The following is a 16,312-nucleotide window of genomic DNA, read 5'->3' as shown; positions in this document are numbered from 1 at the left end:
TAAAACATTTTGTTCAAAAGAAAACATCACACTTACACCTTTCAAATTTATTCTTCTTTCTTTTGTCTATAGATGAGATAACACTGGTAAATGTAGTGCTGTAGGCTGGAGTATACTTTTTTTATACAGATATGGCTTACTTGTAAGTAATGATAAAATTCCAAGTCAGGATATTATTGCTATGATAGTTATAACAAAATTTTATAGTACATTTAAAATACTGTTTTTCAAATGCTAACAATGTGGGAAAAGAAAATAATATTTGGGGTCTAATGTACAGTGTACAATCATCTTAGAAAAGGTGGCAGAGTCAATAGAGCCCTGGGCTTGAAGTCAGGAAGATTCATTTTATAAGTTCAAATCTGGTGTCAGACACTAGCTGTGTGATCCTGTTTGCCTCAGCTTCTTTATCTGTAAAATGAGCTGGAGAAGGAAGTGGCAAACCGTTCTAGTACCTTTGCCAAGAAAACCCCAAATGGAGTCAGACATGACTGAAATTACTAGACAACAAAGCCCTGCACAGTTCAAACTGATCTAGGTTTATATTACATATGCACACAGGTATACATATACGCACATATGTACATATGCACACACATATGTATATGTACGTGTGTGTGTGTGTGTGTGTGTGTGTGTATACACACATATGACAGAATGGCTGAAAATTTTAGCTTAATCATACTAACCGTATCTATTGTACTGAAAAATTCATCGTTGATAGTGGAGTATTCAATATAATTCCCACCTTCTCTAGAGGTCTCCTACACTTGGATAATATATTTTTTTCTTTTCATTTAATTTCCTGGCCTCATGCTTGATGTCTAATACTGGTCTCCAAACCTCTTGTGAATCATGATTTTTTTGTCTCTCTGTTACCTGGTCTCCACTCTACGTTTAACTCCACAGTCTCCGCTCAATATTCTACATACACTAAAAAGCATAAGCATACTCACTGCCCTTTTCTTGTCTTCACACTTCATGCTTCTGCCTTTGATTATTTCCAATATAAAACTGTGAGTTAATCCCTTCAACTCTGCCTATTTCAATTTCAAGGGATATTCTTGTGTGACCCAGATTTCTGAACTCCTTTTGCTATAAGACATGGAAAATCATCTGACATTACTCTCATATTCCTAAAATTTTAGCAATCTATGAGATAGCTCCATTTAAACGTTTCCTGAGAACTAACACATTAAAGAGTTGCCTTAGCCTGTCATCATGTAAGCCTTCCCAAACCTTTCTAACTTCCTTGTCTCTATTAGTGATATCTATGTTTTCCCCAGTCCTCAGTCTTAAAAACTTAGTTATCTCCTTCTCTCTGTAGCCTAGTAATTGCTATATACTGCTGCATCTTTCTCTAAAATAAACAAGTTATTATTTAATCTTTCCTATTTCCACCATTAGTCTAGTTTATTTCAGCACTTTACACCTATTGAAACAAGATCTTTTTTTCCCTATAATGTACCTCTGCTGCAGTTAATCTTCTATACTGATCACAAAAAGCTTTCCTAAAATACCAAATTTCAAAATATTATTACACTGCATAAGAAAGGACAATGGCTCCTTGATGCAAATCGAATCCCAACTTCTAAAGCTACCATTCAAGGCCTCAATTCACATTATCTTATTTATAGAAAATAATTTCTATTCCCTATTATAGGCTATCTGTTACAGCTAAACCTCACTCTTTACATTCCTTGCAACCACCCCTACTTCCTTCTACCTATCCTCTCTCTTGAAAGGTTTTCTTCCCTTTTCTAGGCCAATCAAAATTTGACCCTATCATTAAGTCCTAATTATAACCTCTTTCATGAAAGCTTTTCTGACTAACCACAATTTACTCTGCCATTTCCCTCTGTATTGCTGTCAGCTTTTGTGCATACAAGTTCTGCAGAAATTTGCTCCCTGTGGACCATAAAATCATCTTATAAGTGCCTGTGTCCTATTCCATCACTTAAAGTTAAACTACTCATGTAGCAGGGAAGCAGGGTTGTATACTAAGTCTTTGTCTGAAGTCTCTTACTTCACTGGAATATATCTTAATACCTAGCATATGGTACTATGGCATTTGTTCACTGAATGATTGAGTAAATGAATGAATGACATTTTGAAATTGGTAAACTATTAAGGGGTAGAATGGAAAGTGTATGGCCTGCAAGTTAGGACCATTGGATTAAATTCTTGGTTCTGTAACTAATCAGTTGTGAGACCATAGACAAGTTATCTGACTTCTCTGGGGATCAGCTTCCTCATGTGTTAAATGTAAGTAGTTGGACTAGATTATTTCTAAGGTCCCTTCCAGCTCAAAAATTCTAGTTTTCATTCCACCTAGGCAATTGCAATCATTAGTAAACAAGTAAATCTGCAATGCAATTTGAAAGGAAACAATCAATATTGAAGTTTCAAAATAACTTAAGAGAAGATACCTCTGAATCCCAAGGTGATTCTGCATCTTCTTCCTCTTCCAATCCTAATGCTAACATCATATCTATAAAGCAGAGGCAAAAAATTACATTAATAATTACAATATGTACTACTGAGAACATGAAAACTGTTCAAATATTTCTATTCATAATTGCTTCAGGGAAAATTAAATGAAAATGACAACAAAAACATTCGAGGAAACAAAACCAGAATAAGAGCGCAACATTTGGATTTAGGCATTGTGGGCAAAGGAGGGTACTTCAAAGAAAGAAGTTAGGAGCTGAGGTAATTTTATACAAGACTACATAACAAAAATCTTTTCTAAAATACACTTAATATTATGGGTAAAAAAGAGAAAGAGAAAGATTATTTGTATTTAACATACTTCAGAGTTAGGTCAATACACATTAAATTTACAGGTTTATAATGGCATTTTACAAAAAGAAAGCTTTGTAAGCATATTCTACAACGTGAGGAATAGCACAGCACAGTGGATACAAGGATAGTTTTGGAGTTAGGAAGACATGTGTTTGAGTATTTTTTCAGAAATACTGGCTGTGTGACCATGGGCAAGACAATGAACCTATTAGTGCCCCAGGGTATTCAGTAATACTATATATAAGCTGTAGAACAGTTGTCAATATGCATTGGTAGAAATTTTCTCAATGGGAATTTCCCACAATGATGAAATCCTGGGTCCTATCAAACAATAACTTGCCTTTTCTAACAGCACGATTCTCTGATGTACAGTGAGCCTGAACTTCATTGGGAAGATTTGCAGTTTCAGGAAGTGTTTGTTCTCTAGTACCATTGTCAACAGATACAGCATCTTCCTTTTCTTCCTCCTCTGATTCTGTTGATTCTTCCTATAATTAATGAGAATGAAATGTACAATGTCCTACAAAACTTTTCTTTAATCTGTTGCTAGCATGCATAATACAAACCTATGTAACATACCATAATTGCCAGATGTTGATGGACCTAACAATCAAATCATGCAAAGAATTAGATTTTTGCAGTCACTTATTTTAGATATTTGCCTTATAGAAAAATTCTTCTCCATAAGTAGAAATATTAATTTACAGCATGATATATGCCAATGAATGTTTTAATTCTTCCTTCAACAAATTCAAGTACTAGGACATGAGAAAGATAATAAACATTTCTTATGCTCAAATACTAATCTAATAGGGATGATAAGATACCCTCTGATTGGAGAGGTGAACCATGAACTCCAAAACCTCCACTGAAGGAGAGAGCCCAGCACAGACATCTCCTCATTTCTCACCACAACTTTGGGACTACTCCACCAGGCCCTAGGAATCCTATGATTGGGGAAACCTCATCATCCTTCAAGATTACACAAGCCTTGGTACTCCACCTAACCACCGGCCCCATGACAGGAGGAATTTCAAAGCCTCCACTGCAGGAGAGGGCTTAGTAGAAACAATTCTTCATTTCTCACTTTGCTGCACTACTGTGCAGTTCTCTAACTTCTCCCCTCTGTCTGAGAAACACGTATTTTCACCTAACTCCCAAATTATTGGTTTCCTTTGATATTTTGCATTGTCTTCCTCCATTAAATTGTAAGCCCCTTGAGGGCAGGTACTGTCTTTCTTTTTTAAAATTCATATCCCTGGCACTTAGCACACTGCCTGGTACATAGCAGATAATTAATCACTATTTACTAAGATATAAATATGAAAGAAAGAAGAATCTGTGAAATGTATTCAAAATATATGAGCTTAGAAGAGTTAGAAGGACCAGTGAAAGCTTTATATAGGTGGTATTGTTTGATTTGGGCCTTGAAAGATAGCTAGAATTTCAGATGGCAAAAAAAGAGGGCAAGGAAGATATCCCAAACACAGTGAATAGTGTAAGGAAAGGCACTGAAGAATGAAAAGCTCAAGGTACATTTAGGAAATGATGGGTAATCTAATTTGACCTAAACAGAGATACATGAAGAGGAAAGAAGTTTAACTTTAATCTCATTTAAATTATAAATATTCAAATACTTCATGTAGATTGTTGGGGCTTTTAAACTTACTTTTTTTTTAGTAGCTATAAGAAATTAAAGTTATTTGTGTAAGTCTTAAATCCATGATTAAATTATACAGTACATAATGGCCATAAACTGAGTCTTTTTGGCTTCTGAATTTCTTATAACAAAATGCCTTGCAAATAAGAAAATTTTATAATGTGGAATAAATTGCTGAACTTAATTATTAAAATTTGGGGTTGTTATGATTGCTATTAAAATATAAAGGAGAAATTGAAAGTGAAATTTTCAAATTTGAGATTACAACATGTTTTGTCCCACTTTTATATTAGGTCACAATGCAAGGTAAGCTAACAATATATACTGCATGGAACAGAAATGAAAGTTTTGGAAATTAGATGTCTTTTAAAAAAGGTTGGAAGATGAGGGATTATAATAAGATTATTATTTAAGTTCTGGTTTGTATTCCTCTGTTCTATGTTAACTATTACCTTAGAGAAGAATTAATATCCATCTGAAGAACAAAAGAGAGGTAAACTTAAAATTGGTCTCAAATAAAAAGGAAATTCCATTTCAGGGTTTTACAGTTCTTAAGGCAAAAAATTACAAAGGTCTGAGAAAATATCTTGGAATCACTTTTTCTGAGTCTTTAAAAATAGAATGTTAGGGATGGCACATAGGCATTTTAAATAAAAGCAAATATACATACTACTTGAACCTTTCAAAGTTTCTTCTCTTTTTATAATTCTATTACTGGAAACTTTGTTTTAATTTATAATCAATCAGAAATCCCACTTTCATTCATTTTACACACTCAAGTATAATATGTGGTAGATACTTAGTATTTGAATAAATGAAAAAAAAGTTATTATGGCCTAAAATATTTTTCACATATTCTTCTTGTTCTAATTCATCTATGAGAACAAAACAACTAAGTTTGGACTAAGTAAGCTAGATCTAAATCTTGACTTTCAAAGAAAAATCATTTGTTAACCAAACAAAACATTTTGTTATTTTTACCTTAAGAGAAGTGACATATAAGTTTGCACTTAAGTTTCAATAAACATCCGTTATAATTGCCATGGGAAATTTGGTAGCAATGTTCATTACTTTCTTTTCTTTACTCATTTTACATTTAGCTCCATTTCTATCATTTAATAGTATAAAGAGAGAGATTCTGTTGATTACTCAAAATCTCTTTTCCCTTTATATTTTCAAAATCTTCTTCACCTTGACTTTATTCTTCTTCTTCCTCTGTATCTACATATTCCAATCCTTCCCTCCATCTATAGCATCCTGCTCATCTTGACTAAATTCCTGCATCATGGACATCTTGACTGAATTCCTCCTCTGCCACTTTATCTTAATAATCTTCTAACTGTCCTTACTCTTGGCTGCTTTCTTTTTTCTCCCCCTCCCCCCCAGCAGATGATTTAATTTTTTTTTACTAATTAATTTATTTTTAGTTTTCAACATTCACTTCCAAAAGATTGAGTTCTAAATTTTCTCCCCATCTCTCCCCTCCCCTCACCCCAAGACAGTGTGCATTCTGAATACCCTTTCCTCCAATCTGCTCTCCCTTCCTCACTCTCTTCTCTTATCCCCTTCCCCTTTTATTTTCCTATAAGGCAGGATAGATGTCTATACTCCATTGCCTGTATATCTTATTTACCTGTTGCATGTAAAAACAATTTTTAAAATTCATTTTTAAAACTTTAAGTTCCAAATTCTCTCCATTCTTCCCTCCCCAACCACCCACATGCCCTTGAGAGGACAAGGAATTCAATATAGGTTATACATTATAGTCATGTAAAATATTTCCATAACAGTAATATTGAAAAAGACTAATTATATTTCCCTTCATTCTATCCTGTCCCTGTTTATTCTGCTCTCTCCTTTGATCCTGTCCCTCCTCAAAAGTGTTTGCTTCTGATTACCCCCTCCCCAATCTGCCCTCCCTTCTATCATCTTCCCCTTTCTTATCCCCTTCCCACTATCCTGTAGTGTAAGATAGATTTCCATACCCAATTAATTGCGTATGTTATTCTGTCCTTAAGCCAAATACAATGAGAGTAAGATTCACTTATTCCCTCTCAGCTCCCTCACTTCCCATCCACTCTAAAAGCTTTTTCTTGCTTCTTTTATGTGAGATTATTTACCCCATTCTACTTTTCCCTTTATCCTTCTCCCAGTACAATCCTCTTTCATCCATTAATTTTATTTTTTTAAATATCATCCCTTCATATTCAACTCGCCCTGTGCCCTCTGTCAACATACATATTTCCTCCAACTCCCCTAATAATGAGAAAGGTCTCATGAGTTACAAATATCATCTTTCCATGTAGGAATATAAACAGCTCAACTTTAATAAGTCTCTTATGATTTCTCTTTCCTGTTTACCTTTTCATGTTTCTCTTGAGTCTTGTATTTGAAAGTCAACTTTTCTATTCAGTTCTGGTCTTTTCATCGAGAATGCTTGAAAGTTCTCTATTTCATTGAATGTCTATTTTTTTCCCCCCATGAAGAATTACACTCAGTTTTGCTGGGTAGGTGATTCTTGATTGTAATCTTATTTCCTTTGCCCTCTGGAATATCATATTCCATGCCCTCTGGCCCCTTAATGTAGAAGCTGCTAAATCTTGTGTTATCCTGATTGTGTTTCCAAAATATTGAATTCTTTTTTTCTGGCTGCTTGCAATATGTTCTCCTTGACCTGGGAACTCTGGAATTTGACTATAATATTCTTAGGAGCTTTCCTTTGGAGATCTCTTTCAGGAGGTGATCAGTGGATTCTTTCAATTTCTATTTTACCCTCTGGTTCTAGAATATTAGGGCAGTTTTCTTCAATAATTTCTTGAAAGATGATATCTAGGCTCTTTTATCGAACTTGGCTGCCAGATGCTCCGATAATTTTTAAATTATCGCTCCTGGATCTATTTTCTAGGTCAGTTGTTTTTCCAATAAGATATTTCACAGTGTCTTCTATTGTTTCATTCTTTTGGTTTTGTTTTATAATTTCTTCAATTTTCATAGAGTCATTAGCTTCCACTTGCTCCATTCTAATTTTTAAGGAATTACTTTCTTCAGTGAGCTTTTGGACCTCCTTTCCATTCAGCCAATTCTGCTTTCCGAGGCATTCTTCTCCTCAATGGCTTTTTGGACCTCTTTTGCCATGTGGGTTAGTCTTATTTTTCAAGGTATTATTTTCTTCAGTATTTGTTTGGGTCTCCTTTAGCAAGGTGTTGACTTGTTTTTCATGATTTTCTTACATCACTCTTATTTCTCTTTCCAGTTTGTCCTCTACTTCTCTTATTTGCTTTTCAAAATCCTTTTTGAGCTTTTCCATGACCTGAGACCAATTCACATTTTTCTTGGAGGATGTAGGAGCTTTGACTTTGTTATCTCCTTCTTGTGATATGTTTTGATCCTCTTTGTCACCAAAGAAAGATTCTATAGTCTTAGTTTTTTTTTCTGCGTTTGCTAATGTTCTCAGCCAATTACTTGACTTTTTAACTCTTTGTTAAGGTAGGGCTCTGTTTCCAATGTGGAGGTTGTACTGTCCTGTACTGTGCTTGCACACCCTCCTAGCTCAGAGCAACTGACCTTTCCTATCAACCATCCAGGTTGTGTTGGGCTAGACATCAGTTTCACTGTCTTTTTTAAGTTCTGCTGAGCTAGAAATTTGTTTAGAGTAGTTTTTTTACAGGTATTTAGAGGGGTTTGGGGAAGTACTCAAGCAAGTCACTACTTTTACTCTGCCATCTTGGCTCCACCCCTTCTTGGCTGCTTTCTAATCCTTCTTCCTGATAATTCCCTCATGACTTGTCTGGACCAATCAATGTTTCATCTTCAATATATAAATTTCCCTGAGTTTTCTTTTGATGTGACTATTGAGGACTTCCATTCCTAGAATCCTTGCCATCTTCATGAAGTGGTGATGAGCGAGGGAGGAAAGGAAAGAGGGTAAACAAATATGGAAAGAAGGATAGGAATCATAGCCAATATAATTACCTTATTAATGCCCAGAAGAGTAGACATCATCTGGGAAGACCTTGAAAAGGAGCCAAGTGAGGGATGGACAAGATGAGGGGAGCACTGGGCTTGGGATGAAGGCTTAGGAAGGGAATTTGTCATATCTTCTTTTTCGCTATATGACTCACTGTGCCCAAGAAAAGTTCTATGTTCTGTATTGACTTCTCTACTGTATTAAAAACCAATAAAGAGTACATGAAGAAATCTATCATTTCAAGGCAATAAATAATAATATAAGAGTGGAAATTCCTCAGATGGCTTACTGTTTTTCCTTATCTGCTGAGAAGCACTTATTATTTTGGTTAACTTCGACTTGGGGAGTTTCTGCCAAGAAAAAAAAAAAGAATAATGAGTATCAATTCCTATAAGATACTATTTTTTAACAGTCTACATTTTTCTGACATTTACCATTGTAATGTATTTAGTCTGATCATAATGTAGAAAATAAAGTCTTCTTGACTATTTTGTTCACCAAAAACTGATATACCAAGAAGTACAATTTTATTCTTCAATACTTTGTCATATCATTGAAAAATACTAGGTTTTAGAAATTAGTATTTCAATGTATCATTCAAATCACTATAACAAAGACAATTAAAGTCCCTTAGTCATTAGTTTTAGTTTCTTTGTGTGTTTTGGAATAGTAATAATTACTCTAAATTACTTCTTTTGTTAAAACTAAAGAAAGGAGGAGAAACCTGACTAAAGGTCTCAACACTGGGGAAACTAGAGAAATGTTGATGTCAGGCTCACTTTTTCTAGACCCAGTTGTTGGGTTCATTCATTACAATTGACACCTTCAGCAGGAAGAAAGCAAAAGTTCCTGCTAGCAAGAGGCCACTAAAAAGAAAAAAAAATAAGGCTATAAGAACCTCAGTTCACACAAGGTCTTGAGCCCCTTCTTTGTACTGCTGAGAAAAAGCTGAGATCTTGCATTCAGGTCTCACATCTTCATCTAAGGACTAGAACTCCTCAATATGTACTCAACATCAACTGCAAACTATGTCGTATTCTTTGACCTTTTTTGTGTTGTATGTATGCACTTGGAAGGACTGGGCTTTACCCTCTAGGAACTATCTGGGTCTAGGAAAAGCTGTGAAGATGCAGTCTAATGGCAGATATTTTTTATGTACTGTTTATTGCTTTTGCGTTAATGCCAAGAATCAAGTATTATATACAACTCCCAAAAAAACCTACCTAAAAAAGAGGTTTTTTTACAATTTTTGTGTGTGTCATAGGCCTCATTGGCTGTCTAGTAAAACCATTGGATCACTATTCAAAAAATGTGTTTAAGTGCATAAAATAAAATACATAAGTTTAAATAGGAAACCAATTAAAAATGAGAAAACCATGCAACCATTCTTAGTGTGACTATTGCAAATTTGTGTTATATAAGCTCAAGTGGACCTTTACTGCTTCTAGGCAATCCTACCATACTTCTCTTATCTTACCTATCCCACCCTCCACAACTGCTCTTCCAAGCCTTTTCATCCCCTCTCAAACCTTCCATGGTTCCCTCTTCCTCTACACTTTCAGCTGAGAAACTTGCTTCAAATTTTTTATAGAAAAAATAAAGGCCATTGGACATGAGCTCCCTCTTCCACCTCTGCAATCACTCAGATGCCTTCTGCCATTGTCTCCTTCATCCCTATATCACATGATAAAGTGGCCTTACTCCTCACCAAGCTGAGCCCTCTACTTTTTCAGGTGATCCCATCCCATCCCATCTCCTCCAACAGATTTGCCACCTCTCTCATACCGATTCTAACATTTATTTTTAATCTCAGCTATCTTCTAGGTCATTCTCTATTGCCTGCAACCATGTCCATGTCTCCCACATCCTGAAAACACCCTCACTAGATCCTTCCATCCCTGCTATCATCTTTCTTCTGTCATAAGTTATTGCTACCATGTCATGCTACCTCCTTACTACAAGCTGCCAGAAATATATACATCATGTACCAAGTAACAAATATAATCAAAGCAGACTTTTCAAGAACTTCTTATGACAAGAGACTATGGGGGCAGGTAGGTGGCGCAGCACATAGAAGACCTGGAGTCAAGAGAACCTGAGTTCAAATTTGGCTTCAGACACTTGACATTTACTAGCTCTGTGACCCTAAGCAAGTCACTTAACCCAACTGCCTCACAAAAAAAAGAAAAAAAAAACAAGGAACTAAGAAATTTGGACATAACATTTACAAAATAAAATAAATAAGTGTCACAAACCCAAAATTATCTACCAAAAAAAACTCAGTATGTACTACAAAGGTAGGAGATGGATATTTGAGCAAAAATAATGGATAAAGCACAAGCCTGCAGTCAGGAAGATTAGAATTCAATTTCTGCCTCAGACACTTACTAGCTGTGTTACCCTGGGGGCAGGTTACTTAACTGCTGTTTGCCTCAATTTCTTCATGTGTAAAATTCGGATAATAGCAGTACTTACCTCTCAGGGTTGTTGTGAGACTCAAATGAGATAATAATTGTAACGTGCTTAGCACAGTATCTGACACGTAGAAGTGCCGATATAAATTTTAGCTATTATTATTAATTAATTAATTACATATAGCCCATCATTAATACTGCCTATTCACTTAGAAAAAAACATAAAAAATGTCAATTCATGCAACTCATGTTTTTATGTGTAAGTTACTCTACTAGATTCAATGGGAAATAAAAAGAGATGTTCCATCCCTAAGGAGCTATGAGATATTTACACCAATCACTATAATATAAAACCATGTGATAAATAAGAGAAATGTGATGCAATTTAAGGTACATTTAATGGACATCAAAAGAGGGAGAGCTTGCTTCCATATAGGAAGGGAGAAAGAAATGGGATCAGGGAAAATTTCTTAAAATAAGGAGCATTTGACCTAGGCCTTAATACTTAATTTATGATTTGAGTGTCCAAAGGCCAATGGTAGGAGGAAGGAACTAACTATAAGTCTTGGACGTTGGAAAGTACAAGGCATAGTCAGAGAAGAGGGAGTAGTAAAATTTCTATGGTGCTTAGTTTTTTTTAGGCAAGCAGTAGAAGGTAAGGTTTTAGATTTATACCTCATACTGTATGCTACAATAAACATTAATTATATTGTTTATTTAAATATTTAAAATTAAGAGTTGTAATAAATGGAATAAAATTTTTTATCAACTGTGGAGGATACTTTTTATCAAACAGAAGAATTATTAGAGACAAAATCAATAGGTTTGATTATGGAGAGATCTATTCAAGAAAGAAAAAATGGTATTTCTAAAATTAAAAGAACAGAAAAAGGTTGGAAAATATTTTAAATAAGTATATAAACTAAGTTTGATAATGGTAATATGTAATATATATACAGTCAATCCTCAACATTCAGGTGGTTTATCATTTGCAACTTCAAGCATCTGCATGCTTTAATTACTAACCTCATTTTCACTTTCACAATAACAACCCCCACACACAGTAGGGGAAAGAAACGAGAAGGACAATGCTGCAAGTTTGTGGAGTGGCAGGTATCTGCTAGACACTTCACCGATCTTGTTCACCCTACCTTTGTAGATTAAAGATCTTACCAAACATTCCTTAGCATAGTTTTATTGTTTGACTTTAAAACTCAAGTTTTGTATAACAATTACGGTCCCCAAATGCAGTGTAAGTCTCATAGGGTCCTCTGAACAAGAATGTTACATAAATATATCTCATTATCATATAGAACCTTTAAAAAAAGTAGATTCAGACACGCAGAAATGGTAATCTTTTTAAAGGCAGAAATTCTAAACACAACTTTTACAAATCATACCATAATAAAACTGTAATAAATACTGGGATCATAAAATTATATAGCTTAGAAGAGATGCTAATTAAGCCCTTAATATGTGTCAGACACAGTGTTAAGTTCTGGGAATACAAATATAAGCAAAAGGAAAGACAGCCCCTCTTTCTAGGAGCTTAAATTCTAATGAAAAAATAGTACATAAAAGGAAGCTGGAAAAGGGGCAAAGGGAAGGTATCCACCTGGGGGGTGGGACACGGCAGAAAATTAGTCTAAAGCATAGTGGGCTGAGCTGTTAGAAACGGTATATTCAGCAATCTCTAGCAAAAGATTACAATTTTTGGTGGTCATGGGAACCTAAGCTCTATTTCCCATATGTTCAGTGAATACATATTTAAGTATTTGACTTTTGTGCCATTTTCTAAGAATGTGACCTTCATAAAAATTGAAGACTGACTATCTGATACATATCTCTCAATCTAGTAAAATGAAGCAATGATTGAATAAAAATTGTTTCATTATTACAGAATTACTTCATGAAAAATGTTCCAATCTTCCAATAGGCAGAGAAATGTAAATTGACATAAGTTTATTATATCAACTAGAATGTCAAAAATTACAAAAATTATAAATTCATGTAGTTGTGGGAAATTCTAATATACCACTGGTCAGACTGTACATTAGTGCAAACATTTTGGAGAACAACATACAAGAGTCATAAAACTGATTTTCATTGCTATAATTCCATTGCTATTAATTCACCCTAAAAAGAGCAAAGGAAGGGTAAAAAGGACCTAGCTAAACAAAAATATTTATATCTGCTCTATCTGTAAAAGCTAAAAAATTGGAAGTAATCTCTATTCCCAACATTTGGAGAACAGTATATCACATAATGGATCATAGATTTAAAGCTAGAAGGGACCTTAAATATTATCCAGGAAAAAAAAAACCACTTTGCCAAGGTATTTATTTAGGAGTGGTATCCATAGAATATGAACCCAGGTTCTCTGACTCCCAATCCAATACTCTTTTGAGTGCACAAATAAATACAAAGGTTACAAGGAAATATGGAAAGTGATACAGAGATATCAGCAGAAAGCATTGATTTTACCTAGTTTTTCAGGGAAAAAAAAAACAAAGTTAAAGGTGGGAAAATTTGAAAGAAACCTAAAGCCTAACACAAAACAAAAGCTTTTTTGCTTTTAACTCATTTGGCTCCACATGGGTTGAATTCATATGGAGTTAAATACTAAGGATATTGTTTAAAATTTTATTTTTGTTTGATTTTGTTGATGATTATTAGGTTTACAACAAATCTTTTTACAAAGCAAAGCACCCACTAAACTGAAATTTAAGACTAGAAAAAAAATTTCATAAAGAAACTTTACCTTAATACTAAAATCTAATTCTTCTTCATCTGTGGTTGGCCAGGAATCATCAGCCCCAGGTTTGTCACAGAGTCTTTTAAAAAGAAAACAAAAATAAGTAGTTTTATTTCCAGAAGAGAATTGTCAAAAAGGCTTTTCAGTTGTTGTCAGACGTTTTACTACCAAATGATACATTACAAAGGATAACTTAATAGAGCAGAGTATGTAAACTATGCCTACTCCAAGATTCAATCTGGCACAGAATATTATTGTAAAAGCTATCAGTGGGTTTATCCTCCAGAATAAGCTCACTTCCTATTTTTATACTCCTCTAAAGCTGACAAATGAATACAATGGGACATTACAAATCATACACTCACCAAAAACCTGCAATGTATCTGTAGCATTACTCTCTGTGCCTTCCTTACTAGGTTTCTGACAAACATTTTCATAGTAAGTCTCTCATTTTTCTTAAAGTCACCTTCCTTAGTTTTCAACTCTAGATAGGACTTGTGTTTGTTGTTCGCTCTTTCAGTTGTGTCTAACTCTTTGTGACCTCACTTGGAGTTTTCATAGCAAACCACTGGAGTGGTTTGCCATTTCCTTCCCCAGTTCATTTCATAGATAAGGAAAATGACTTGCCCGGGGTCAACCAGCTAGTAAGTGTCTGAGGCTAGATCTGACCTCATAAACATAAGTCTTCCTGATTTCAAGTCCAGCGCTCTCTCCGCTATATTGCCTAGCTGCCCTCTGGATATGTGAGTAGGTCGTATATTACAGTCTCAGAAAGGTAATTATTACAAGTGCAATCATTCCTGAATGTAATATAATCACTGATGAACCTGGTCAGACAATATTATAGAACAGAATAGAAACCATTTTCAGAGTAAATTAGAATATTCATGATGCCTATTTGGTTTCGAATGTCCATCTGCCTATCCACTACCAATCAATGTGCACCATTTCCTTCAGGACCTAATTTGAGACTTATCTCCTTACAGTAGACTTCCATGAATCACAGAATCAGAAAAATCAATTCAGGTCACTAAAAATTTACCTGGTTCCCCATACATACAAAAAGTAAAATTATTAATCTTTATCTTTCTTGCTAGAAGCACCTCTGTACAACTGCTGTGGTAATCTGAGTTCAGGGAGTTTCAATTACAGAGTTATCACTCTATTCACCTCTTTGCAAAAGGAGGAATTCAAGAACAGTAGGGTATATGACTTGTGTTTTCATTGGTGCAGGGAAATAATGTAGATTAGCAATTGCTCAGTGTCAGAGAGTTGCCTGAGAACGCTGAAGGATTTAATGACTTGCACAAAACAAGTATGTGACAAAGGGGGAACTTGATTCCAGTTTATTCTTACTCCTAGACCCACTCCCTATCCACCGCCCCCAAGGCACTTCTTTTCTTAGCTCCTTAGCATTTGTTAACACCAAGACAGCTTTTTTTGTTTTGTTTTGTTTTTTTATAGGTTTTCTTGATTCTTTGACAGGCAAGTCAAGTGTCCTTTCCTTCTCCTTAAACTTGCCACTTTATTTATTTGGTCTTGTCTTTCTACATCCTTCTTCTCCTTCTACCTCCCCTTCAGTTTCATTCCATTTCCTCTTCCTCCTCATAACCTTCCATATATCCTCCTCCAACTCTTCAAATCTATCTTTACTCACTTTCTTTATCTCCTTTAGATGGAATCATTCTCTTTCAGCTTAAGTCACTTCAATTTCTCAAGGCCTCCTGAATTTCTTTATATTATTAACTCTCACTCTCTGATTTTTTTTAAAATTCTAAAGGATTCCAAATCATCCTCTCAATTCCTTCTCCTTCTTGAGTTCAGGTCCTGCTCCTGCTCCCTTTTTCACACAATCTCCTTTGGACAAAAGAAGGAAGAAAGGCTCCAAATATTCAGCATCTCTGTATTACATGACTCTTCCCACCAACCTCCTGACACACTCACACTCTTCCTCTTTACCTCTAGTAGATTCTCTTTTTTCTTCAATTTTAAAAAGTTTGTATCATTCCCTCTACTTGATCATCCAAAGGGCAAAATGGCTTTTTCTCCAGCCTTTTCACCTTCTTCTATATTAAGACTAACTTTTGTCACAGACAGCAACACAAACAAAGTACAAACTCTGTAGGTCACTGCAAAAGAATCTGTACTGTGTGAATATGAGCTCACTGGAAGTGAGATATCTAGTCCTTAGTCACTCCAGTTGGTGGTCTTTACAGGTAATACACTGCCATGTCTCTTTGCATCTCTAGGAGCTCTAGAGAAATGATGTCCTTTTAACAGGCTTGCCACCTCTTCTCAAGATAGAATGCCAGCTTGCCTGGATGCCTCAAACTGGGAACTACAATATTCCTGCCAAGGTCTCAATGTGAGAAACAGCTTTCTACCACTGTTGTCCACAAGAGCTCCAAGCAGAAACCACTTAGCAGCCACTTCTGATTTTATTCTATTGCTTTTCTCTGTCTTGCTGAGAAATTTCCAACACTGCATCCTGTCTTAAGACCCTGTCCCCAGTGACTAATCGCTACCCCATGCTGATCACCCCTGGACTTGATAATCCCTGAGCACTTAGATACATTTCCTCAACTTTAAGAAGATACATATTTGCACTAGAGACGTGCCTTAAAAGGCTTCTTAGGAATCTATTCCAGGTAGCTAATACATACTGTGGTGATATGGAAGAACATAGCTTGCTCATTCTTTATCCATCTAAT

The 16,312-nt window shown here is 35.1% G+C and overlaps 1 protein-coding gene across 1 annotated transcript in view; it reads right to left on the bottom strand.

Moving 5' to 3' along the window:
- Positions 1-16,312, bottom strand: part of LOC110200654 (ankyrin repeat domain containing 26) — a 97,523-nt gene that overhangs the window by 55,552 nt on the left and 25,659 nt on the right. Inside the window, 9 exon segments of the mRNA XM_078154086.1 lie at positions 2,430-2,491; positions 3,146-3,293; positions 5,447-5,579; positions 5,581-5,707; positions 5,710-5,749; positions 5,751-5,813; positions 8,200-8,348; positions 8,722-8,782; positions 13,608-13,680. Of these exon segments, the coding sequence (XP_078010212.1) occupies positions 2,430-2,491; positions 3,146-3,293; positions 5,447-5,579; positions 5,581-5,707; positions 5,710-5,749; positions 5,751-5,813; positions 8,200-8,348; positions 8,722-8,782; positions 13,608-13,680 (856 nt within the window).

Source organism: Phascolarctos cinereus, unplaced genomic scaffold (assembly GCF_003287225.1).
Source record: "Phascolarctos cinereus isolate Bilbo 61053 unplaced genomic scaffold, phaCin_HiC Scaffold_1;HRSCAF=81, whole genome shotgun sequence".
Taxonomy (NCBI): domain Eukaryota; kingdom Metazoa; phylum Chordata; class Mammalia; order Diprotodontia; family Phascolarctidae; genus Phascolarctos; species Phascolarctos cinereus.
This window is presented reverse-complemented; position numbering and strand designations above follow the sequence as displayed.